Source organism: Phytophthora cinnamomi (assembly GCF_018691715.1).
Source record: "Phytophthora cinnamomi strain GKB4 chromosome Unknown Contig63, whole genome shotgun sequence".
Lineage (NCBI taxonomy): Eukaryota > Oomycota > Peronosporomycetes > Peronosporales > Peronosporaceae > Phytophthora > Phytophthora cinnamomi.
In genome coordinates, this window is record NW_027150996.1 from 1,011,264 (window position 1) to 1,035,250 (window position 23,987).

The 23,987-nt window shown below is 55.5% G+C and overlaps 4 protein-coding genes across 4 annotated transcripts; 2 read left to right on the forward strand and 2 right to left on the reverse strand.

The window, feature by feature from the left end:
• Window positions 1-17,102: 17,102 nt before the first annotated feature.
• IUM83_13310 (uncharacterized protein) lies at window positions 17,103-17,960 on the reverse strand (the record flags this gene model as incomplete). The annotated part of the gene is made up of 1 exon (XM_067937975.1): window positions 17,103-17,960. One exon carries the CDS (start codon window positions 17,958-17,960, stop codon window positions 17,103-17,105), a length of 858 nt encoding a protein of 285 aa, XP_067786866.1.
• A 931-nt stretch (window positions 17,961-18,891) lies between these two features.
• Window positions 18,892-20,559, reverse strand: IUM83_13311 (Dentin sialophosphoprotein-like protein; the record flags this gene model as incomplete). Its single annotated transcript, XM_067937976.1, has 1 exon — window positions 18,892-20,559. The coding sequence occupies one exon, from the start codon at window positions 20,557-20,559 to the stop codon at window positions 18,892-18,894; it is 1,668 nt and encodes a 555-aa protein (XP_067786867.1).
• A 1,159-nt stretch (window positions 20,560-21,718) lies between these two features.
• IUM83_13312 (UcrQ family protein) lies at window positions 21,719-21,967 on the forward strand (the record flags this gene model as incomplete). The annotated part of the gene is made up of 1 exon (XM_067937977.1): window positions 21,719-21,967. One exon carries the CDS (start codon window positions 21,719-21,721, stop codon window positions 21,965-21,967), a length of 249 nt encoding a protein of 82 aa, XP_067786963.1.
• Window positions 21,968-22,603: 636 nt separating this feature from the next.
• Window positions 22,604-23,806, forward strand: IUM83_13313 (SH3 domain-containing protein; the record flags this gene model as incomplete). Its single annotated transcript, XM_067937978.1, has 1 exon — window positions 22,604-23,806. The coding sequence occupies one exon, from the start codon at window positions 22,604-22,606 to the stop codon at window positions 23,804-23,806; it is 1,203 nt and encodes a 400-aa protein (XP_067786964.1).
• Between the last annotated feature and the right edge of the window lie 181 nt (window positions 23,807-23,987).

Consider the following 23,987-nt stretch of genomic DNA (forward strand, 5'->3'; position numbering starts at 1 on the left):
TCGCTGACCTTCTGAAGTACACAGACAGCGATCGAAATGATTGAACGATTTCGCGCATAGTCTCCATGGCGTTTTTCTCCAGACCAACGAGTACTTCGTCTGCAAACTCTAGAACTTCGTCAATGGCGAGGTCTCTAAGTCGCTCCATGTCACTTCTCTCATTTTCATCAAGGTCATCGTCGCCCTCATATTTAATGGTAGTTGAGTCTTCCTCGTCGTCAACAAGCGATGCCCACGCTGGACGTTCTGTCTCGGATGACTTATTCTTCGATAGTGCTCCAGACACTACAAGGTGCAGCTCGTGTGCGATGCACGGTGTATTTTCAAAGTTTAATAGCTCGGCAGCACCTACAATATTGCTTCCTGAATCGTGAACGAATCGTGTGCATTCATTCCGGTTCAGATTCCACAAACCGATCATCGCCGTCAGTTTTGCTGCGATTACCCAACCTGAATGAATCCCAGGGATCTCCGTCACCTCCAGTGTCCAATTGCGATGCTCCAATTCTTCTGTCACATAATGAATCGTGAAGGAGATATAGCTGTGAGCCGTTCGAGCCGTCCAGATATCACTAGTGATTGAGAAATAGAAACATGATGCATCAATGTCATTGCGAACTGTGATTCTGAGGTCACCAGCAAAACGCACGATATAGCCTCTGTAACGGGGTTACACGCACAAGTGGCTGCAAGCCACTTGTGAATTTAACAGATAGGTTATCTGTTAAAAGTTTTGGATACTTCCTCGCCTTGGTGTAAGACACACCAATGGATACATTGAAGTGGACCACCACAATGAGTGGTCCACACATACCCAAAAGATCCTATTGGTAGAAAGCAGCATCTTTCTACCAATCAGAGACATGCATACTAGCGGGGCAGCCGCTACCAACCCTTTCATAAATGATAAACAGATTTTAGCAGATTTAGGAGGAAGATCAATTTACAAACAATACAGTTCTCATTTTATCTTAAACTAGCTACTTGGAGTCTTGTTCGTTAACTTATATGTGCGTATTCAACATAATTAAGTACTGCCAATCAAGACTACGCTTCACGTACACGTGTCGCGCTAACGTAAGCAGTAGTGAGTTAGATCTGATCCCACGTTGTTTCGGCAGTTGGTCTTTGTAGTTCGTTCATCTGATCGATTGTTGATCGCCAGACGCGGTGTACGAACGCGGAGCCGAGAACCGATGAATCGGAGGAAAATGGAGATCAACACGCCGCAACGCATAGCCAGACGGCGCTGATTGTCCTGTTCTGACCCAGAATGGGAGGCCCTCCAACGACTGTCAACCAGTCATTGAGCGGAAAGATGTACGCGTACGCTATCGCCGACGGAGCAACATGGTGTTGCTCTGCTTCATCATGAGGAGCAGCGTGACGCTGCTTCAGTGACGGCGGTCGTCAGGACGACATCGTAAATAACCATTAAAGTTGAGCGTAAGCAATTACGGGAAGAGAGGGCGATTCCTCCGATGGTTGTCGAGTCGATCGATTGCCATAGACGGTGCCGACGTCGACCTCGCTGGAATCGCAACATGTCCGTCGCCGCGAGTTGCGGCATGATGTCGACCTCCGATATTCATGCGCTTCGTTATGTTAGTTAAGCATTTAGGCAACCAGTGAGTTATTTCGGACTGAATGCGTTTGAGCCCCGCAGACGTTCCGTCGAAGCATAGCGGAGATCCTTCAGGTAAAAATGAACTGTCCGATACATGCAGCGCGTTAATACGATATTTTGGCATATCTCTCAGATTCTTAGATCATGTCGTCAATAAACATGAAGGGCTTAGAGTCGGGCCCGGTACCGAAGACTATCTCTTCCGAGAGTACCGAGCGAATCGCTGCGACCTGCGATTAGCTTCGTGTGAACGCAACGCAACGCCCGGTAAGAGCCGGGAGGCCGATGAAAACCGTTGGTCCATACAGGGTCGCCGCTGCGGAAGGATCGAACAGTGCACGTCTACTGAGTCTGTCGTGGCGATGTTAGCACGCCAAGTAACGCGAGGGCACTGTAATGCATCGCGCGTTTATCACGGCACGTGACACTGAGGACTGCAGCCCCAGTGCGTGAGACCAGCTCTCGCCGCAAGAAACAAGATGACAAAACCGAGTCATCTTGAAGGTTTACCGAAGAGAGCGAGCGATTCTCTTCGAGCTTTGGTAGATTCAGGGCACGTCGAACAACTTTGTTCACTACGAAGCCTGTCGACATTCGACTTCGAGGAAAGCAAATGTCACCTCGAAAGTCTTTCTGAGGTATCGGCGAACAGGTTATCGTGAAGACGAGAGCGCACGAACGCGCTTCGTACAGAACACTTCATCGTCCTGGACCTGGACGATAAGTTCGACGTAATGGGCATGCCGTGGCTTGCACGGCATGATCCGGTGATAGACTGGAAGAAGCGCACGCTCGTGCATGACGCGACAGCGGAACAGAGAGCGATGGCAATAAAGCGTTTGTGCGCAGCGCACGCACCAGCAGGTACGCGCGGCTCACCAGTCGAGACAGCGCTTTAATGCTGCTGTCCCGGAGTGCCCAAGAAGTGCGTGCGCACAAGAGACCCACGTCGGCAATGCGCCGATGTCGAAGAAGATGTGTCGGTTCCGGAACAACACTCGCCTTCAAGCGCAAGGAGTCCCTGACGAAGCGGCGTCAGGTCGACAACGACGCGTCGGCTCCGGGAGCCGACGCACCCTCGTCATGAGGGACTCCGCCAATGAATAGCGTCGAGGTGAGGCGTGTCAACCGGAAAGTTGACGCCGAAACAGTGCGGACGTTGCAAACGTAACCGCACGGCACGCAATTTTATGCTGCGTGCAGCCGGGCTGCACGACAGAAGCCGGCTTGATACGCGCGCCAGGACAGGGTCCGGCGAAGGACGATACGGTAGCCGGGCACGAAGTGAAAATGTAACGCCGGGTTGAAGGGTCTGCGCGAGATCAGGGTCCCGGCGGGCGTTCGGTCAGAAGTTAAATCGTGGAGCCGGGTCCGCACAGAAGACGGCGCAAGTGCGGAAAACGCTGCGCAAGTCTGGTCCGGGACCGAGACGCAAGAAAGCAGTTGCCGGGCAGACGCCGAATCAACGCTGCTGCGTTGACGCGCACCGATAATCGATGATTGCAGTATCGTGACATGGAACTGCCGACGGCGTCGGAGTTGACTTCGCTTCCAGCCATGAGCTGGAAGCGCGCACGATGGACGCATCGAGTTCGCGTTCTTTCGACAAGCGAAAGAATTTAAGAGCGAGAGCGAAGAGCCGAGTAATACCACTGAGAGTGAAGACACTCAGTGCGAAGACAAGCGAGAGCGCCGAGGAATGTGCGGGACTCGCCGAGTCGAGTCTGATTCGTGTTGAGGACAGACGTACCCCGGAAGACGCGGAGCTTCCGCAGGATATTCAGCAGGATTAAGGGCACGAAATACTGTCACGGCAGGCCACTGCCGCGAGAACAAGTAAAGCGATCGACGACTTCTGAAAGTCGTCGGCAAAGAGGACAGTGCGGGAATCAAAGTCCCCGCACAGTGCTCCGACGTTCTGTGTCAAGAAGCCACGGGCGGATGGCGCATCGTTCATGCGTAACAAGCTGAACGATGCGGTAAGCCGGCGCAGACGCCGAAAGTGTCATCAGGTCGATGATGAAGCCGGGAGCACCGTTTACAGTGCTTCGAAGCGAGACGCGATTCTGCGCCTCATATACCTTAATTTCATCAGTTATGCCCTCTACGCGGCAGTAAATGACACACCAAGCCGGCATGGGAATGCCGCCGCCGCACAGTCAAAGCGACCTTCAACAGGTGCGACGCATTGTTGCGCGGTGCGCGACTTCGCACCGAGCTACTTCGATGATGTATTCATCCACAGCCGGGCTGTGGACGGAAGACTTCGACGTAGAGATGCACAGGGTGCGTCGATGCTACTTGAGTGAGAACATTAAGCATAAGCTCTACGCGAACCCGAGACGCATAAGGGAATACGTCCTCGGCAGTCTGTAGGAATATCGAATGTGAAATCAGAGTGATCATCGAATGGCCAACGCCTTCAGCAAGGAACCGAGGCAGTTCGGCTGACTTTGGCCACGTACTTGCAGCAGTACGTGGAGGACTATGCGGGCAAGATCCGCCCGCTGTGCACAGCTTAAGAAAGAAGCGTGAACTGGACACCGACGTCAAAGGCGATGCGGTCATTCGGGCTGACCGAGCGCCGGTCTTTTGGCAATGGCCGATCAAGACGCTCATTTCACGTCGTAGACGCGTTCGCGATCGGATTGATGCAGCGATCACGTTTAGGCCGCGCGTCAGCTGAAGCCAGTAACTATCGGTGCACGACGGAACTCCTTGCCATGAAGTACGCACCGCAAAGTTCCGAGTGTATTGCTTGAGTATCATCGTGGTTCACGACATACCGCACCGCTGTGAAGTCGCCAATTCTCTCAATAAAGAATGGCGAGATGGTCTCATTCTTTGGGAACTCGGTCGAATACAAAACCCGGAAGATTGAATGGTCGACGCATCACGTCGGCTGGATTAAGAACGCTGCTGACGTCAATGCATTGACGCCATTGATTATATCGATGACGAGCTACCCACATCGTTCGCCACGATGGACAGGAAGTCGTACGCGCACGACGCGGATGAATGGTCGCGAAACTTTGCTGGTTACGGCATAAAGCGCCTTCTGACAAGTCAGAAGTTTATGCAAAGTAATATCAATGCTTCGTGCGCACGACGTTACGACCATTGCGCTTTTGCAGTCGACGACAACGCGGATCGCGTTGTCGTGCCAATGACGATTGTGATCAGACCTCAGGATCATGTACGATACGATGTTCCGACCGTGGACAGGACGCGAGAAGACTTCACGTCCACGCGCGACTTACTGGCACCACCAGCATGTGGTGCGGTACATCCGCGTTTTATGCAGCCAGTCAACGCAGCGTAAGCCTCTTCGCCATTCGCGCAGGCCACCGCATCTGTTAATCAGACTCGTCGGAGTGGAAGTCCGATGTCTTTGACTTCGATCTTTACAGCGGAGGGAATCGTCGGTGGTGTGTAGATCTTTGCGTCGTTGCGATGGAAGCGCTTCTTCTGCTGCGGTGCCAGGCAGATCGCGAAACAGACGGCCCGTCTGTTCGTCGTCGAGCGTTCAAACAGCGCATGGTGAAAGATGCCGACCGAATCGGTCAACGAGACCAGCGTCAGCGTGTGGCAGTTACGTTTGTCAATCTTCTGGGACAGCGTTTAATTGATCACTGCGGAAGAGTTCATCCGCAGACGGATAAAACAAACCGAGCGGTGAATCGCGTGCGATATGTTGAAGAGCTGCGCTTCGTCATCAGTTTACCAATATTGAGCGAGTGTTGTCGATGGCAGTTCGCCATCAACAAAAGCGTCGTAACATGGAGATCGTGATGTCGGCGGCGGCATCCACGTTTACCGAGTTTACGGAGTGTTGGCTCCCACTTCATGCGGAAGATGACTCGCACACAGCGAGCGAGCCGACACCTGCACAGTCGCTGCAACACGGACAATCAAGAACAAGCCTGCGCGATTGGCAGGAAGGATCAGCAGGTGCGCTCAACAGCCGAATAGAGCACAGAGGGAACACCGCACGGGTCAATGAATTTTTTAAAGTTGTTCATTAAGCAGGGTGCAGTCACCGCGAAGCCACGCCTCGGGCTCGATTTCGAGCGCCAGCGGGTCAACATGCCGTCGGGCGATTGAATTTGTTCATGTTATGCTGGGACAGGGTCGTACATGGTAGGACACGCCAGACAATGTTCATCCGCCTTAAAGGCCGAAGAGTTCATCTGCCGCATCAACGCGGAGCATGGGTTATCGGAGAGCGAAGTAAGCTATCAGATGACGGTGTTGAGCATATCGCAGATGTTCGACCGTGATTTGCATGCGGTCTGCGACGGCGCAGGTTTTGGTATGCGTTTAGCGGTTAAAGTACCTCTTCGAAACACGCTGTTATCGTGAAGCATCGTCAGCCCTGTCTTCCACCATACCGTTGACTGTCGAATGCCGATTAGCTGACCATATCAGTCACGAATCCCGACCATCGTTCAAGCCGCGAGTTCGAGATGTTCGTCCGGATCGATGGTACAGAGCGGGCGGTGAAGGTAGGCCGTCACACGAGCGCCGTATGAAGGTCATACGCTGCCCGGTCGTTAACCTCCAACTAGCGCTTCGGAGACTTCCGTGGAATACCGTTCAGTTCACGTCTGGATCGTCGCGAAAGTTGTTGATTTCAGCATTAGCATATTACCGGATTGTTTTATTCGCTGGAGAGGTTTCTTTCGACATTTTGTTGGTTCGATCACGAAACGTTCAACACGCACTACTCTGAAAGTGCTCGCCAAGGTAATTTAGAAGATGTTTGATGAGTCATTTGAAAAGTTAGCTCAGCAAAGCTCAAAGCGTCATCGATGGCATATAGCGGCACCTTCATTCGGAACCGTTATCCCGGACGCGACGTTAATCCACGCGCGCTGCAGGCGCAGCGCGCGGAGAGCCTTGATTTAACATCACGCGCTGCAGCAGCAGCGCGGAGGGAGCGAGTATCGCTTTCAGCGAACGCGAACTGAAGCGTCCGATTCGTCCCCTTCACGCGGACGAACGTTCTTGGCGTGAGGTCGAGCGATTCGCTCGACACTGAATCTTACGCTTTGAGGCGAGTCTCCTCGCCTCCATGTCATCGTCGTCGTCGAAGTCGACGACGTCGCCATACTTCGCCTTCTGACGCTCGAAGTAGTCGTCGATGGAGATGACTCCCACCGACTTCGAGGTCTTTGACGCGCTCATCGTTGAATGAGCGCGGTTTCTTCTCAAACGCGGAGAATTGACGAATGGTCAATTCCAAAGATTGACGTGCGGGGACCCCGCGTCTAACCTTAAGGGGGATGGTGTAACGGTTACACGCACAAGTGGCTACAAGCCACTTGTGAATTTAACAGATAGGTTATCTGTTAAAGTTTTGATACTTCCTCGCCTTGGTGTAAGACACACCAATGGATACATTGAAGTGGACCACCACAATGAGTGGTCCACACATACCAAAGATCCTATTGGTAGAAAGCAGCATCTTTCTACCAATCAGACATGCATATTAGCGGGGCTCTGACAGCCAGCCGCTGCCAACCCTTTCATAGATGATAAACAGATTTTAGCAGATTTTAGAGGAAGATCAATTTACAAACAATACAGTTCTCATTTTATCTTAAACTAGCTACTTGGAGTCTTGTCTAAGTTAACTTATATTTGTGTATTCAAATATAATTAACCTAAGTAATTACTAAGTACTTACGCTTCCTCATACACGTTGCGCAACGTGTAAGCTAAAGTAGTGAGTCAAGTTAGACCCACTACAGACAACATCCAGCTCAAAGTCTGCACCAGCTCGACCGCGTAAGATTTAGCGCTCAAGTGGTGACATCCGCACAAATACGCGCCGTCAGCGCAGAATTGTGGAATTCCAATCACATGACAGCCCCGCATCAAGTTATGACGCCAATTCTGATAAGAACACAAACCTGAGTGGCCCTCCTCCTCATTGTGACCCAAGATCACAGCTAGCTGCAACTTATCGTGACTTGTGCGCACCTGGATTACACTTCACGGTAAATCCACCTCGACTGTTTACTGCTCAACGTCAACACAAGCCAGTACTGTGGCAGTTTGTCACTTTGTTTCTTCATCCAGATCATTGGGACATGGCCGATTCAGAAGCTCAAAATCGCTATGCTGCGTTCGCTTTTTGCAAGAAGTGCATGGTGTCGATATACTATGCACCCGCAAACCACAAGGTTTCTGCGCACATGTCGAAGTTTCACCGTGCCGAGATGGTCGAGTATGAACAGAAACAACATGAAAACACGGAACTCTTGCCACGCACAGTCACCCGGGGATTAGCAGCCGTGACAGATGTTCGAAGTATCACCCCAGCGCAGCAGGAACGTGTGAATATGCTGCTTGCGCAATGGATTGCAGCGCATTTTCGGCCACTTGTCATAGTTGAAGACGAGGGATTTTTGAAGTTTGTTTCCTACGTTACTCTTGAGCTTGGCCGTGCCTGCGTGGATATCCCAAAACGGAATCAATTGCGAGGCTGTAGTGGGTCTAACTTGACTCACTACTTTAGCTTACACGTTGCGCAACGTGTATGAGGAAGCGTAAGTACTTAGTAATTACTATGGTCAATTATATTTGAATACCCAAATATAAGTTAAGTAAGAAAGGATTCCAAGTGACTTAGATTAGGTAAAATGAGAACTGTATTGCTTGTAAATTGATCTTCCTCTAAAATCTGCTAAAAACTGTTTTTCATCTATGAAAGGGTTGACAGCGGCTGGCTGTCAGAGCCCCGCTAATATGCATGACTCTGATTGGTAGAAAGATGCTGCTTTCTACCAATATGATCTTTGGGTATGTGTGGACCACTCACTGTGGTGGCCCACTTCAATGTATCCATCGGTGTGTCTTACACCAAGGCGAGGAAGTATCCAAAACGTTTAACAGATAACCTATCTGTTAAATTCACAAGTGGCTTGTAGCCACTTGTGCGTGTAACCCCGTTACACCATCCCCCCCTTAAGGTTAGACGCGCGGGGTCCCCGCACGTCAATCTTTTGGAATTGACCATTCGTCAATTCTCCGCGTTTGGAGAAGAAACCCGCGCTCATTCAACGATGAGCGCGTCACAAAAGAAGACCTCGAAGTCGGTGGGGAGTCATCTCTCCATCGACGACTACTTCGAGCGTCAGAAGGCGAAGTATGGCGACGTCGTCGACTTCGACGACGACGATGAAGACATGGAGGGCGAGGAGGACTCGCCCTCAAAGCGTAAAGATTCAGTGTCGAGCGAATCGCTCGACCCTCACGCCAAGATCGTTCGTCCGCGTGAAGGGGACGAATCGGACGCTTCGAGTTCGAAGCGTTCGCGTACTGAGAGCGATACCCCACTCGCTTCCGCCGGGGCTCTCAGTACTCCGCGCGCTGCTGCTGCAGCGCGTGATGTTAAAGCTCAAGGCTCTCCGCGCGCTGCGCCTGCAGCGCGCGATCTATGGATGCCGTCCGCGTCCGAGATCGCGGACCGGTTTGGGAACTCGGTACCTCCGAATGAGGTGCCGCTGTACGTATGCAGCGCCATCAAAGATGACGCTGTGGCTGCCGAGCTGAACTTTGATGCGGAAACGCATCAAAGGCGCGATTATTACATCGGACTCTTTCGTGAGCTCCGATGGTTTCAAAGCAAGAAGACATCTTCTCGCAGCAAAGTGCCCGAATGGCAGGCACTTTGTCAAAATTGGAACGCCTTTGTTGAGAACTTCAACAAGAGGCCGAGTGCTTACCGTGATCGGATTAAGCAAGCGCGTGATCGCTTCGAGACGTACTCGAAGCGTGGAAAGCTGGAGCAACTTCATGTTGCTGCTGAGGAGGCAAATGTGCCGTGCGCTGTGCCCGAGGGCTTTCAGTGCACGAAGTGCTTTCCAGGCGCGGTCCGCTTGAGCGACCGTGACCTGAACGGGTACACGTCGTTCCGTGTGCCCGAGAGTCTCAAAGAGCTCCGTGCTAAGTTCTTAGCACGTGAGGGTTCGGGCGCTAGCGATGATCGCAGCGCTCGTGTTACTTCCGCTGCGCCAGCGCGTACTGCTCTTCGTACGCCCTCACCATTTCCGGAACGTCCTCCAGCAAGACGTTCCGCGGCTCCCATGTATCTCGATGGGAGGAAATCCTCTCCAACGAATACGAAAACGAGCCCCTTGAGGGTTCGTTTTCGGGATACTATGGTCAACAATCCGCTCAACAATCCAGCGGGTTGAGCCGCGGGCGTCACGGATCGGCGGTGACGGGGGTGGGAACACGCCCCGGGTATGATCAGCCCGGGCTGATCAGTATGCGCCTCTCCACGACCGGGAGACCGCCGTGGAGCGTCTGCAGGGCGCTGAGTTCGCCGCCCTGAAACAGGAGCTGGCGAACCAGAAGGCCCAAGTCGCGGCGGTCTCGCAGACCGCCTCGAATATCCAGGTCGAGCTGGGGACCCAGATGAAGGGGTTGCTCCAGCGCGTCCGCGCGCTGGAGGAGAGGTTGCTCGTCGCCGAGGCCAAGTCCTCCGCTTCTGCCTCGGCTCCTGCCGAGGCTTCGGGTCAGCCGAGCTAGATGGCTCGTGCTGCAGGTATGGCTTCAGCCGTCCGACGTAAAAGGTCGGATGGAGGCGCATGCTAGACGGTATGTCTAGCGTGTATGCGTTGCCGTGCCGTGCCAACACAGTGAACGGCCCGATGAAGCGCGGAGCAAGCTTGCTTGCTCCGAAATCCGAAACTGCATGTCTAGGCAGGTTTTGTGTAGCTAACAAAACTAATGAACCAACTTTAAATTCATTTGTGTTGCCTCTGCCCGCATTGTCTGCGTTCAGCTTCTGTTGATCAACAGAAGCTGCTATTGTGTCTTGGACAAACCGAATCACGGCTTGTCTTTTGGTGATGAAATTGATTGCATCCGAGCTGAAGTCATTCAGCTCGCTCTCCGCTAGAGGCCCGGCCTCTGCGTGGTTCTTTGCGGTGTCTGCGCCCTGCGCAGACCCGTGGTCGTTGGCCTTGTTGTTGGGGGAGTCTGCGCCCTGCGCAGACTCATGTGGTTTGTCCATTGTTGCAGCTGACACTGTGCAAGTGTCAGCGGTTTCTGCGGCTGCTGTATTGCAGTCGTAGATCCTCCCCACTTAAAGTGGGAGCCATCACTCCGAGTAAACTCGGTAGACGTGGATGCCGCATGGCATTCACGTAGAACGGTGTATGCCCGGTCGAGGCATGCACTGAGTTGTTGATGGCAAACTCTGCCATCGATAAGCACTCGCTCCAGTATTGGAATGAGTGAGCGTAGCTCTTCAACATATCGACGAGCACGCGATTCACGCGCTCGGTTTGACCGTCCGTCTGCGGATGATCCGCAGTCGACATAGAAAGCTGGCTCCCAAGAAGTGTAAACACTTCTTGCCACAGGTGCGCTGTGAAGCGCGGGTCTCTGTCCGACACGATGTCGGACGGCATGCCATGGTGTTTGAACACCATGTCGACGAGCAGACGGGCCGTCTGCTTCGCGGTCACCTCTGCTGGCACCGCAGCAAGATGTACCATCTTGCTGAAACGGTCTACAAAGACCACAACACCGGTATTCCCTCCGCTGTCCGGGGGAAGGCCAAAGATGAAGTCCAAAGACATGGACTTCCAACACTCCGACGGAGTCGGTAGTGATTGCAGTGGAGCCTGCGCGAATGGCGCAGGCTTTACGCGTTGACATACCTCGCAAGCACGGATGTACTTGCGCACCCACTTATACTGGTGGTGCCAGTAGAAGTCGCGCGTGAGAAGGACGTAAGTCTTCTCACGTCCGAGATGTCCCGCAGTCGGGACATCATGATACTCGTACATGATCCTGAGTCGCAGGTCATGGTCATTTGGCACGACAACGCGATCCGCGTTGTCGTCGACTGCGTTGTAAAGCAGTAGTCCGTCGTGCACACGAAAGCGGTGTGCACGCGCTCGAAGGTGCTTGGGCAGCTTCTGACGGGACTTGTCAGAAGGCGCTGTGCCATAGGCCAGCAAGAGCTTCGCGTCCGCGTCGTGCGCGTACGCGGCCTTCACATCATCCAACAGAGATGATGTGAGTTCGCTCGATCGCATGGCGTCAATGGCATTGACGTCAACAGCTTCTGCATAGTCCGGCCGACGTGATAACGCGTCGGCCACCACGTTCAATCTTCCGGGTTTGTATTCGACCCGGAAGTTATACTCCGCAAAGAATGAGAGCCATCTCGCCATTCTTTGTGAAATGTGTGGCGACTTCACTGCGGTACGCAGTGAAGCATGGTCGGGGTAGACCACAAATGGTCTACTCCCAAGCAAATACACTCGGAACTTTGCGAGTGCGTACTTCATGGCAAGGAGTTCCTTGTCATGCACCGGATAGTTGCACTCAGCTGGCTTCAGCTGACGCGATTGGTAGTAGACGACACGATCACGGCCCTCGTGATCGTGCTGCATCAACGCGCATCCGATCGCGAAATCGGATGCGTCACACACTACGTGAAATGGGCGATCTTGGTCAGCCACTGCCAAGACCGGCGCCTCAGTCAAGCCCCGCTTGACTGCATCGAATGCCTTTGGCAATCGGGTGTCCAATTCCACACAACTTCTTTCTTAAGAAGCTGTGACAGCGGGTGGATCTTGCCCGCATAGTCCTCCACGTACTTGCACAAGTACGTGGCCAAGCCAAGGAACTGCCTCAGTTCCTTGACACTTGAAGGCGTTGGCCATTCATTGATCACTCTGACCTTTTCCGGGTCAGGGCGAACACCATTCTTCCCTACGAGACACCCGAGGACGGGTATCTCGCTCGCCCCGAAGATACACTTCTTCAGGTTCGCGTAGAGCTTATGTGTTCTCATAAGCTCAAGTAGCATCCGGAGATGCACCCTGTGCATCTCTACGTCGGTCTTCCCGTCCACAGCCCGGCTGTGGATGAATACATCATCGAAGTAGCTCGGTGCGAAGTCGCGCACCGAGCGCAACAAGTGCGTCACGCACCTGTTGAAAGTCGCAGGGGCATTCTTAAGCCCCTGTGGCATCACTAGACATTCCGAGAACATGCCGCTTGGCGTGCTCACTGCCGTGAAAGGGATATCGCTCTCACGCATTAGGATTTGATAAAATCCGTCTCGCAAGTCGAGAGCACTGTAAACGGTGCTCCCGGCCATCGAATCGATGATAACATCTTTTCGCGGTATCGGCGTCTGCGCCGGTACCGCCGCATCGTTCAGCTTGTTGTAGGCATGAACGATGCGCCACCCGCCCTGTGGCTTCTTGACACAGAACGTCGGAGCACTGTGCGGGGACTTTGATTCCCGCACTTGTCCTGCTTTACGACGACTTTCAAAGAAGTCGTCGATCGCTTTCACTTGTTCTCGCGGCAGTGGCCACTGCCGCGTGACACAGTACTTCGTGCCCGGCACGAGATCAATCTCGTGCTGAATGCCCTTATCCTGCGGAAGCTCCGCAGGAATGTCTTCCGGGAGTACGTCTTCGTCCACCCTCAACAATTCGTAATAGGGACTCGACTTCAGCGAGTCCCAACCTTGTTCCTCGAAGCGCTCTCGCTTCGTCTTCGCACTGAGAGTGTCTTCACTCTCAGTGGTACTTCCCAGGAAGAGCTGCCTCAGCTCTTCGCTCTCGCTCGCCGTTCTTTCGCTGTCCGAAAGAACGCAGACTTGCTCGATGCGTCCATCGTGCAAGTCGCGCGTGAAGCGCTTCCAGCTCATGGCTGGAAGCGAAGTCAACTCCGACGCCGTCGTCGGAGGACTAGCGAGTTCCATGCCACGATACTGGAATCCAGTATCGGTGCGCGTCAAGACGCTTAGCGTCTTGACATTCGGCGTCACCGCCGCAGTCTGCCCAGCAGACTGCTCTTGTTGCGTCTCGGTGCCGGACCGAGACTTGCGCAGCGTTTTCCGCTTGCGCCGTCTTCTTGTTGTGCGGAGCCCGGCTCCGCACAGTTGTTCTTCTGGTCCAGGCCCTGCCGTGGACAGTTGTTCGCCGGCGGACCCTGTCCGCGGACGCGCGGTATCAAGCCCGGCTTGACCGCATTTTCCTTCGTGCAGCCCGGCTGCACGGTATCGTGTCCCTTCGCCGGCAGACCCTGTCTGAGGGCGCGCGATATCAAGCCCGGCTTGATCGCATGGCGCTTCGTCGTGCAGCCCGGCTGCACGACAGCATGCAAATTGCGTCAGTGCGGTACGTTTGCAACCGTCCGCACTGTTTGCAGCGTCAACTCCCGGAGTTGACACGCCTTCGTCACCTCGACGCCATTCATTGGCGGAGTCCCTCATGACCGAGGGTGCGTCGGCTCCCGGAGCCGACGCGTCGTTGTCGACCTGACCGCTTCGGGTCAGGGACTGTCCCTTACGCGCTTGAACGTGGGTGTTGGTTCCCGGAACCAACACATCTTTTTCTTCCGACGTCGGCCGCATTGCCGACGTGGGTCTTACTTGTGCGCGCCCTCGCGCACTTCTTGGGCACTCCGGGACAGCAGCATTAAGCGCTGTCTCGACTGGTGAGCCGCGCGTACCTGCTGGTGCGTGCGCTGCGGTAACAGGGCCATCGCTCTCTGTTCCGCTGTCGCGTCCGAAGCGCACGAGCGTGCGCTTCTTCCAGTCTATCACCGGATCATGCCGTGCAAGCCACGGCATGCCCATTACTACGTCGAACTTATCGTCCAGGTCCAGGACGATAAAGTGTTCGACAAACACTCGTTGTTTGTACGAGAAGCGCACGTTCACGACGCGCTTCTCGGTCTTCACGATGGCACCTGTTGCCAGTCGTACCTCCAGAAGACTTCGAGGTACATTTACTTCCTCGAAGTCAAGTCTCGACAGGCTTCGTAGTAGAACAAAGTTGTTCGACGCGCCTGAATCTACCAAAGCTCGAAGAGAATCACTCGCTCTCTTCGAGTAAACCTTCAAGATGACTAGGTTTGGCCTGTCATCTTGTTTCTTGCAGTGAGAGCTGGTCTCACTGGGGGCTGCAGTCCTTAGTGTCGCGTGCCCGATGTCGGCACGCGCGACTGCATTACCAGTAGGGCGCCCCGCGCCTACTGGATGTTCGCGTTTTTTGTTGGTCCGCGGCGATGCCTAGCATCGCCACGACGGCCACCTCCAGGGGGCATGGGAGCTGTGCACTCCCGTGCAAAGTGACCGATCCTTCCGCAACGGAAGCATCGCACGTTACCTCCCTGCTGCTGGTAACCAGCAGTTGTTGCGTTCGAGAGGTCCATTGGTTCCGGACCTCCCGGCCTCGCTACCGGGCGCGGTTGCGGCCTCGGCACGTTCACATGAAGTTTAACCTGCCGCAGGCTAAACTCTTCTTGCATGGCAAGAGTGATCGCAGCTTCGAGAGTACTCGGGTACTCTCGGAAGAGATAGGTCTTCACAGGCCCATCTCTAAGCCCCTTCATGAACGTGACGACCTTGGTCGCCTCGTCAATCGGGTTAGTCACGATATTTGATACCAAATATCGTGCGCGCTGCGCGTAAGCATGGACGTCATGCTTACCCTGCTGAAGGTCGAGGAACTCCGCCCTCGACCGGAACTCGTTTTGCGGGGGCTCAAACGCTTGTTTGAGCTCCTCTTTGAACACTTCGTACGTGCTGAAGCACGTAGGATCGGAGAGTCGGCGTCCATACGCCCAACTCCTTGCGCGTCCGCCAAGGCAGGACATGGCGAACGCGACCTTCGACAGCGGGTCGACGATGCGTCCAGCCGCTATGGCTGTGTCGAGCTCGACAAGCCATCGGAGGAGAGGCTCGCCCTCTCATCCCACGTAATTGCTTACGCTCAACTTTAATGGTTGAGCACGCGGTGTCGTCCCTGACGACGCCGTCACTGAGGAAGCAGCATCACGCTGCTCCCTCATGATGAAGCCCAGAGCAACACCATGTTGCTCCGTCGGCGATAGCGTACGCAGCATCGTGGCTATCGCCGCTTCTCCAATGACTGTTGACAGTCGTTGGAGGGCCTCCCATTCTGGGTCAGACAGGTGGGGGCAGTCAGCGCGTGCAACATGCGTTGCAGGCGTGTTGGAGCTCTCCATGGGCACCTCCGTGCTCATGTGGTTCTCGGCTCCGCGTTCGTACACCGCGTACGAACGTCAAGCAGTCGGTCGTTGGACGGACTACAAAGTGCTACCAGGTGTAGTGGGTCTAACTTGACTCACTACTTTAGCTTACACGTTGCGCAACGTGTATGAGGAAGCGTAAGTACTTAGTAATTACTTAGGTTAATTATATTTGAATACACAAATATAAGTTAAGTAAGAAAGGATTCCAAGTGACTTAGATTAGGTAAAATGAGAACTGTATTGTTTGTAAATTGATCTTCCTCCTAAATCTGCTAAAACTGTTTATCATCTATTAAAGGGATTGGCAGCGGCTGGCTATCAGAGCCCCGCTAATATGCATGTCTCTGATTGGTAGAAAGATGCTGCTTTCTACCAATAGGATCTTTTTGGGTATGTGTGAACCACTCACTGTGGTGGCCCACTTCAATGTATCCATTGGTGTGTCTTACACCAAGGTGAGGAAGTATCTAAAACTTTTAACAGATAACCTATCTGTTAAATTCACAAGTGGCTTGCAGCCACTTGTACGTGTAACCCCGTTACATTGTCCCTCTGCTCGATCGTTGGAAAGATTTCGGGGTCCTTGTAGCTTGGGATGGGTGTTCGCCGAGAGTCCTGGGCGGCGTCTTGGACGCGCTGCGGAGCTGGTATCGGCTGGCCGACTGCTCACGCAACGGAGTCTCGAATTCGTAATCCAATCGAGTCTGATCGTTTGAATAACGACCACGACTAGGTGTATATCTGCGAGGCGTCCTTGCGCCATGACTCACAGCAACTAGAGGCGGCGTCTTGGACGCGCTGCGGAGCTGATAGCGGCTTGGGGAGCGGTCACGCAACGGAGTTTCATAGTGAGTCTGACCACTTGAATAACGGCTACGACTGGGCAGCCATCTGTTAGGCGTCCTTGGCCCATAGTCCACAGCCTGCAGCATATCACTGCATTCTCGTTCCAGATTGGAGCTGGTTGTTTGGCGGGCCGGATCCGGAGCTCGGAGCTCGTCCATCGCGTTCTTCAAAGTGAGGCGCCTCCGCAAGATCCTGCCCTGATTTAACTTGGAGATTGTATGATAGGTTTTCAGAGGTTAACGTAGGTTACGCAAGTTTCTGGAGGCAGTTTAGCTGGAGGTTAGTTTAGGTACGTTAACTTAACTGAGACGACAGCACTAGGCATGAGTGAGTGCAACATGGAAGAGATAGAGTCACCAATTGGCTTTCCAAAACAGCAACTTCAGTGCTGACTGCAAGTTGTGGTATGACTCGATCAACTACACGCTGAATTAGAGTTGCAAACTTAGACCAAGTATCACATGTGTAAAAGCTTCTTGAGCGTTACTATCGAGTCTGAAAATGTGTGGCCTGAAGGCACTGGCCTAGTGGTACATCCTACGTGGTTGCTGTGTGTTGGAATTTCTCTGCCCCCAAAGCTTTAGACGTGGCTGACCGGGTTGCCGTAGCGCACGTTCTGCTGCGGGGTGCCTGCTTCCACGTACTGCACGTTCGGCGTCTGGTGGCCCATGGCGCGCGACTTGTGGTACACTCCGTCGCGGCCGGTCTTGCGGAACTGCACGAAGAGGCCGAGCACGAAGAGCACGAGGATGCCGGCGAGGTAGGCCCACCAGGCGTCCGGAATCGAGTAGACCCAGTCGCCGTTGATGTCCTTGGTCGCGTATTCCTTGAGGTCGCTGGTGGACGGGAAGTCGCCGGCGAAGTAGCCGATGCCCCAGACCAGGATGGCAGAGCCGAAGAGGCTAGTGGCGACGATCAGCACGGGCTTCTCGAGCTTGAGCGTCAAGACACCGCCGATGATACCGAGCACGATGCACAGCACGATGAGCACGACCTGCGGGTGGCTCGGGTAGATCTCGTAGCCGACCGAGTTGTGGATCATCATGGCGAGCGCCACGCCGGCCGCGGCGCCGGCGATGAAGATGCCCAGCGTGTAGAGCGAGACCACGATGCTGCCGCAGATGAGGCCGCCCACCACGAAGGCGATCCAGGAGGCCGTGACCATCCACGACTTGTCGTCGAACACGTGCTCCACGACCATGGCGACCACGACGCCGCCGACCACGAAGCCCACGGCGAAGAGCGTGGCGCGGAACAGGCGGTAGCCCATGACCACCATCACGGCGCCGGCCGCGATCGCGGCGATGGCCAGGATACTGCCGCCGACCTTAATGCCCTTGGCCGAGTCGAACAGGGACTGGACCGTGTCGCTGGCCGAGTCCGTGGCGCCCACCAGAAGCGACACTTGGCTCAGCAAGAGCAGGAAGAGCAACGACATGCCTGGCGCGGAGCGAGTCATTGTGATGATTGTTGTTGTTGTTGTTGTAGTTGGAAGCAAAAAGCAGAATGAAAGGAGCGGTACACGAGTCAAACCGTAGGCGGTAGGACGCACCCACGCGGCCGTTGGACACGGCCAATTTTCTGGGTAACGTTATCCACCGGGCGCAACTAGCAAAAGCGACAACGGCGCCTTGTGATTGGCGGAGAGCGTGGCAATTAAATGGATTTTTGACATGGGTACACTGCAGATCGTGTCGATAGGCAAGTGGTGCCGCATGCCCATCCGGTCGCGGTAACAGGTGGCGCGGAGCTCGCTGTTCGAGCAAGTAGGACACTGCGCTGCGTTCAGGGCGCGGCGGTCAGAAGTGAGACGCAAAATCCGCGTCGCTGAGGTCGAGTCGTGCATGGCCACTGCGGACACTCTGCGATACGACTCGAATAGACTCATATCATACGATCCCCCGCTGCTGTCCTACGTTGAGTCAGCTAATAGGCTACCACTGCAACTTGCAGAGGTCTACATGTACATACCAGAGGTAACCTGTAGGTACAGCACGCAAATGATCTTGATATCGTTGATCCGTTGAATAAGGCCAAGAGAATCCTGTTCGGCGGGTTGGCCATGGTCGCCGCTGAAGAAAGCGCTTAGTCACGCTCACACCATCTGTCAAACGTTCAAGTCTGAACTTTTAGTCCGAAGATACACTCATGCGCTGTGTGGCCAAGCTCAACAGCAGCTCACGAGTCTGTAATGATAGCATTGCGCATTTCACCCCGCCAGGACCAACCAAAGCCAAACAAGCTCAAGGCAAAGCGGATTGACAGGGAGCTATGGACACAAGAACAAGCAAGGTAGGTTGAGATGAAACGTAGTGAAATACATTTTACGAAGAGCACTGTACGGTATAGCTCGGGAGACTGTCGGGGGCTTATACGGATCCCTCGAACTTGCCTTCCTCCTCGCCCTCGAGTTCGTTCTCCTTGTTCTCCGTGGCGTCGTCCTTGACCAGTACACCGGTATCCATCGTCTCATCCTCCGAGGCGTCCTCGTCAGCGCTCGCTTCAGCAGCCATGGCGGCAGTAGCCTCATCGTCGTTCAGCGTCGATCCGCCAGCGGTGCGGTTGCGCACACGACGGACTGCAAACGCGAACGCCACAGCGACCACACCAACAAATGCGCCAACAACCGCACCGGCCTCCATGAAAGTAGAGGATCTCTCTTGGGCCGTCTCGCTAGCAAGGGCCACGCTCTCATCATTCGTCTGCTGCGGGTCCACAGTCACCGTGTCGCCGACTGAGCCCGATCCGGAGGCCGAAGTCGACTCCGTGCCGTTCAAGAAATCCTTCGCATCCTCGTATGCGTCCTCCGTGCCGTTCTTGACGTGTTCATAGGCGTCCTGCGTAGCGCTCTTGGCACTGTCGTAGGCGTCCTCGGTAGCGTTCTTGGCGTGCTCGTACGCGTCCTCCGTGCCGTTCTTGACGTGGTCAAAGGCATCCTGCGTAGCGCTCTTGGCACTGTCATAGACGTCAACAGCGTCGTCAATCAAGTCCTTTTTCTTCTTCTTCTTGTCCGTAACCTCCTGTTCGTCAGCCGAGTCGTAGGATTCCTCGCTCTCGCCCAGGTCGTTGATGTCCACCCACTCGGCGTTCGAGCCAGAGGCAGAGGTCGACTCCGTGCCGTTCAGGAAGTCCTTGACATCGTCGTACGCGTCCTTCGTGCCGTTCTTGACATGCTCGTAAGCGTCGTCCGTAGCGTTCTTCATCGTGTCGAAGGCGTCGCTAATCCATCCCTTCTTGTGCTTGTGCTTGTGCTTCTTGTCCTGCTCCTCGCTCTCGCTGCCCTCGTCGGACTCGCTCTCGCTGCTTCCCTCCTCCCCACTCTCACTTCCCTCTTCACTTCCCTCGTCGGACTCGCTGTCGCTTCCCTCCACCTCGACCTGCTCTTCCTCCTCCTCCTCTTCCTCGCCCTCCTCGCTGTCTGTAAACTCCACAGAGCCATCCAGCGACCCGGACGCCGACGCATCAACGAACTCCACCGAGCCACTGAACGAGCCCGAGGCCGACTCCTCCACGATCACGACCTCCACGTCCGGGTACGAGCCCGAGGCGGACGCCTGCACCTGCTCGCTCTCGTCCACGACATCCTTCTTCACCTTGCTGCTCTTCTTCTTGCCGCTCGTGTGCTTCTTCTCCACGACCTCCTCCTGCTGCTCCTGCTCCTCCGAGGCCGAATCAGACGCGGACTCAGACTCGGCACTCTCGTCCTCCCCGCTCTCGCTCTCGTCTTCTCCGCTCTCGCTCTCCTCGTCGCCCTCTCCGCTCTCGCTCTCTGACGCGTCGGACTCTGATCCGTAGTCCGCCTCATCGCTGTCGGCGCTGCCGCTCCACTCGGGCTCCTGCTGGCCCACCATGTCGGGGACGCTGCCGCTGCCGACGTCGGGGACGTCCACGTCCAGGCTGCCGCTCGCGGACGAGGACAGCTCCGACACCGCCTTCTTGTGGTGGCGGCCGTGGTGGTGGCCCGCCTGCTCGCCCGAGGCTACGCCGGCGGCTGCCAACGCTGCCACGAACAGGAAGAAGGTTCTGCGGAACGCCATGGTCGGGTTTCTACTGTGTGTGTCTGGTGAGAGACTTTGGGCCGAGAGAGGAAATCGGCGAATGATGTGGAGGTGTGAGGGACGGTCTCCAGACGGTTTGACCGGCTAGCCGCGAGCCCGGAAACCGACAAATTCGCTGACATATTTGTTATGGCGGGGTAGTGGACATAGTTCGTGTGGTACCCCTGCGAAACTGACCCGAATTTTATGCGAAGATGGAGGTTTCGTGGGTTGAAAAATCAATGTGGAAATCCGTCCACCTGCGAGACAATCGTCGCTGCAGCTGGCGGTGGGATGTTTGCGAAGGGAGCGCGGTCGCGCGGTTGGGTCCGTCCGTAAGCGCAGCCATGGCCCATGACAAGCATTTCGCTCGGTGTGCTCAGCGTGGCTTGCGTGGGCGTGGGGGACATGATCGCCTCTGGGCTGTTGCTGACGTGGCGACAAGTCTTATTTGAAACCGCCGCCAGTCACCGGCTTCTTCAGTCGTCGTCACGTCCGCTTTGAATTGCGAAACGGGGCCACCACCAGCGCCGCAGCGTTTGCCACCATTGACTGCTGCCGCAGGCTGTTTCTGATTCCTGCGCTGCATGGAGTGGATAGTTGCGGGCAGATGGCCTTGGGCAGTGATCATTGCACCCCGGCTGGCCGTGTGGCGCCGGAGATCACTGCCAGCCTGCCCGCACGCAGCCATCTCAGCCGACTGAGTCAACCCACACGCAACTACGTCATTGCAAGTCTTGCACGGATTGTCCGCCCTCCGCGGCTGCAAGCTGAAGTCAATGCGCCTCACCTTGGTGTTTACGAGCAGCGAAATATCATGGCTGAATTTGGAGACTGGAAAGTGAGTTTTTCAAAACGATCATGGATACGACGTACCTCCTATTTGGTACGGAAGAGTGGACCACACTAATTATACGGCGTACCTTCTATTTGGTACGGATGAGTGAACCACACTAATGAGACGACGTACCCTAATATTGGTACAGTGCGCCGAGTACCGAGGTTTTTCTCGACCTCGCAGGCGACATACATTCGGCGAGAGGTTTTTCCTGCTGGCCGCTCGTCCGCTGCGCGGCGGCGTCCCCCTTGGAGGTCACCACCAGAAGCACAAGCGGAAGCGCAGCGGAACACAGCCAAGCCTCAGCCCACGTAGAGAACGATGCCGCCCAGCGTGAACCTCGTCAAGTTCTGGTCCAAGTTCGGCAACGAGTACGGCCGCACGGTGCGCCACCTGTCGCCGTACGAGGTGCACCCGGTGCGCAGCCTCATCACCACCATGCCGTACAAGACCATCCGCAAGATCAAGGAGAACGGCCTGGTGCTCATCCCGGCCACGCTGCTGCTCGTGGGCACCGTCAAGTGGGGTGTCAAGGCCAACGATGAGGAGCACCGCACCCACTGGAGCTAAGCGCCGCGACCCGCCAGCGGACGCGATCAGAGCTAAAGTGGAGCTCTCAGCAATGCAGGGCGCCGCTCTTCTCTTCTCTTCGGGCGGCAAGCATTCGGCCAGGATCAATGACTGCAGCTTAGGATGCATCGTCTTCTTTGATGGAGTATATGAGCCTGGTGGAGCAAGGCAGCAGCAGGGAGGACAGACGGGTGGCGTCGTGCAGCCGTGCGACTCGTGGGCTTTGGAGCAAGCAGCGATGGAAGGGAAGCTGGAGCTCCAGAGCTGGCGAGACGTTCGGGGTGCTGGGGGTGGTTAAGTACACGAAATAAAAGAAGAAACACGCAGAAAAAATGGTGAACATGCAACACACAGCGCGCTTCTTATGGTGTCCTCTTCCTCCTCTCGCCATTATGGTCTCCTGTGACAGAGCTTGACGAAGGCGTTAGGAGATCCCGTGCACGGTACGTCATATTGGTGTGCAGCACACTGCGGTCTAGGAAAAGGAAGGAAAATCCGTCAGGTTTATTCCCATCTTTATGCTCAGAAAAAGTTCCGTCCTTTGAACCGGCAGTTCATCGCGCGTGCCCACATCATCATCATCGCAGCTCCTGCCCTACGGGACGTCGCAACCGCCTGACCTCCCTCCCTCCAGCCATGCTCAACGCCTCGTACGCCGCCGACTCTGCTGTGCAGCCGCCGCTCTCCAAGTCGGGCTCCGTCACGTCCTCGGCGTCCAGCAGCCGCTCCAACTCGCAGCGCCCGCCGCACCCGATGCGGAAACCGTCGACCAAGGCGCTGATCCTGCAGCAGAAGCAGCAGCAGGAGGACCAGCAGCAGCGTTCCACGCTGGCCAGAGCCGACACGGCGGACGACGCGCTGCTGAGTCGGGCGGAGTCCGAGGCCCCCGCGCGCCTGACGCCGGAAGAGGCGGCGGCGGCGCTGCGCGAGCGCTCCAACTCGCTGGCGGTCATGGAGTCCATGCGCTCGCACCTGCCAGGCAACGGCCACACCATGGGGGTGAAGGCCACGGCCAAGCTGAAGAAGGAGATGGACAACGCGGCGCGGGTGGTGGAGTCGTTCCTGTCCCCGAAGCTGCTGAAGGACCAGTCCATCCCGCACGAGCTGCTCGCGGAGGCCTACGGACTCGTGTTCGTGACCATGTACAAGGTGGGCTTCTTGTTCTCGGGCAAGATCGGAACGGGCTTCATCATCTCGCGCACGACGGGCGGCTGGTCGGCGCCCAGCTTCCTGACGTCGGGCGGCTTCGGGTTCGGTATGATGGCGGGCGGAGAGGTCGTGAACTACATGATCATCTTGAACTCCAGGAGCGCGGTCAAGGTGTTCACGCGGAATGGCCAGGTGCAACTCGGCTCGGAGCTCGATATTGCAGTGGGGCCGATTGGGAGGGCTGCTAGCGCTGCGCTGAATGTTGGGCCCGGAGGCATTGCGCCCAACTACTCGTACAGCCACAGCAAGGGTCTGTACGGAGGTATCGGACTCAGCGGCGGCGTCATTTGCACGCGCAAGTCACTGAATGCCAAGTGCTACGGACCCAACGTCACTGCGCGACAGCTTCTGGGCGGAGAAGTCGCGTGTCCGCTGGCTGAGCCGCTCTGGAGAGCGCTGGACAAGGCGCTGGGCATGCAGCGCGAGTACGTGAACGGTTTCCCGGTGCTGGCGCCCACGTACACGGGTATGGCGTGCGACGCCTGCGGCCACCTCCACACAACAGACATCAACCCGAACGTCTGTGCCAACTGCGGGAACCTGCTGGTCTACAGCGTGAGCGTGCACTCCGGGCGACGCAATACCAGCCAGCTTATTGCTTCGACATCGACGACCAACCCGGCGGCGTGAGTCGTGTGCTTGGGGCTGACGGCGTCCTAGCCCCAGCTTTTTCGTGTGCGCGCGCGTCACCGTGCGCTTTATTTTATACTACTAGTAGTTAAGAGAGGAGGTTTAATCGAGTGAATGAAGAAGCGCTTCCTCTCGCTCCTGTTAACCTCGCTGCTTCAAACAGCAACGTGGAGCAACGAGG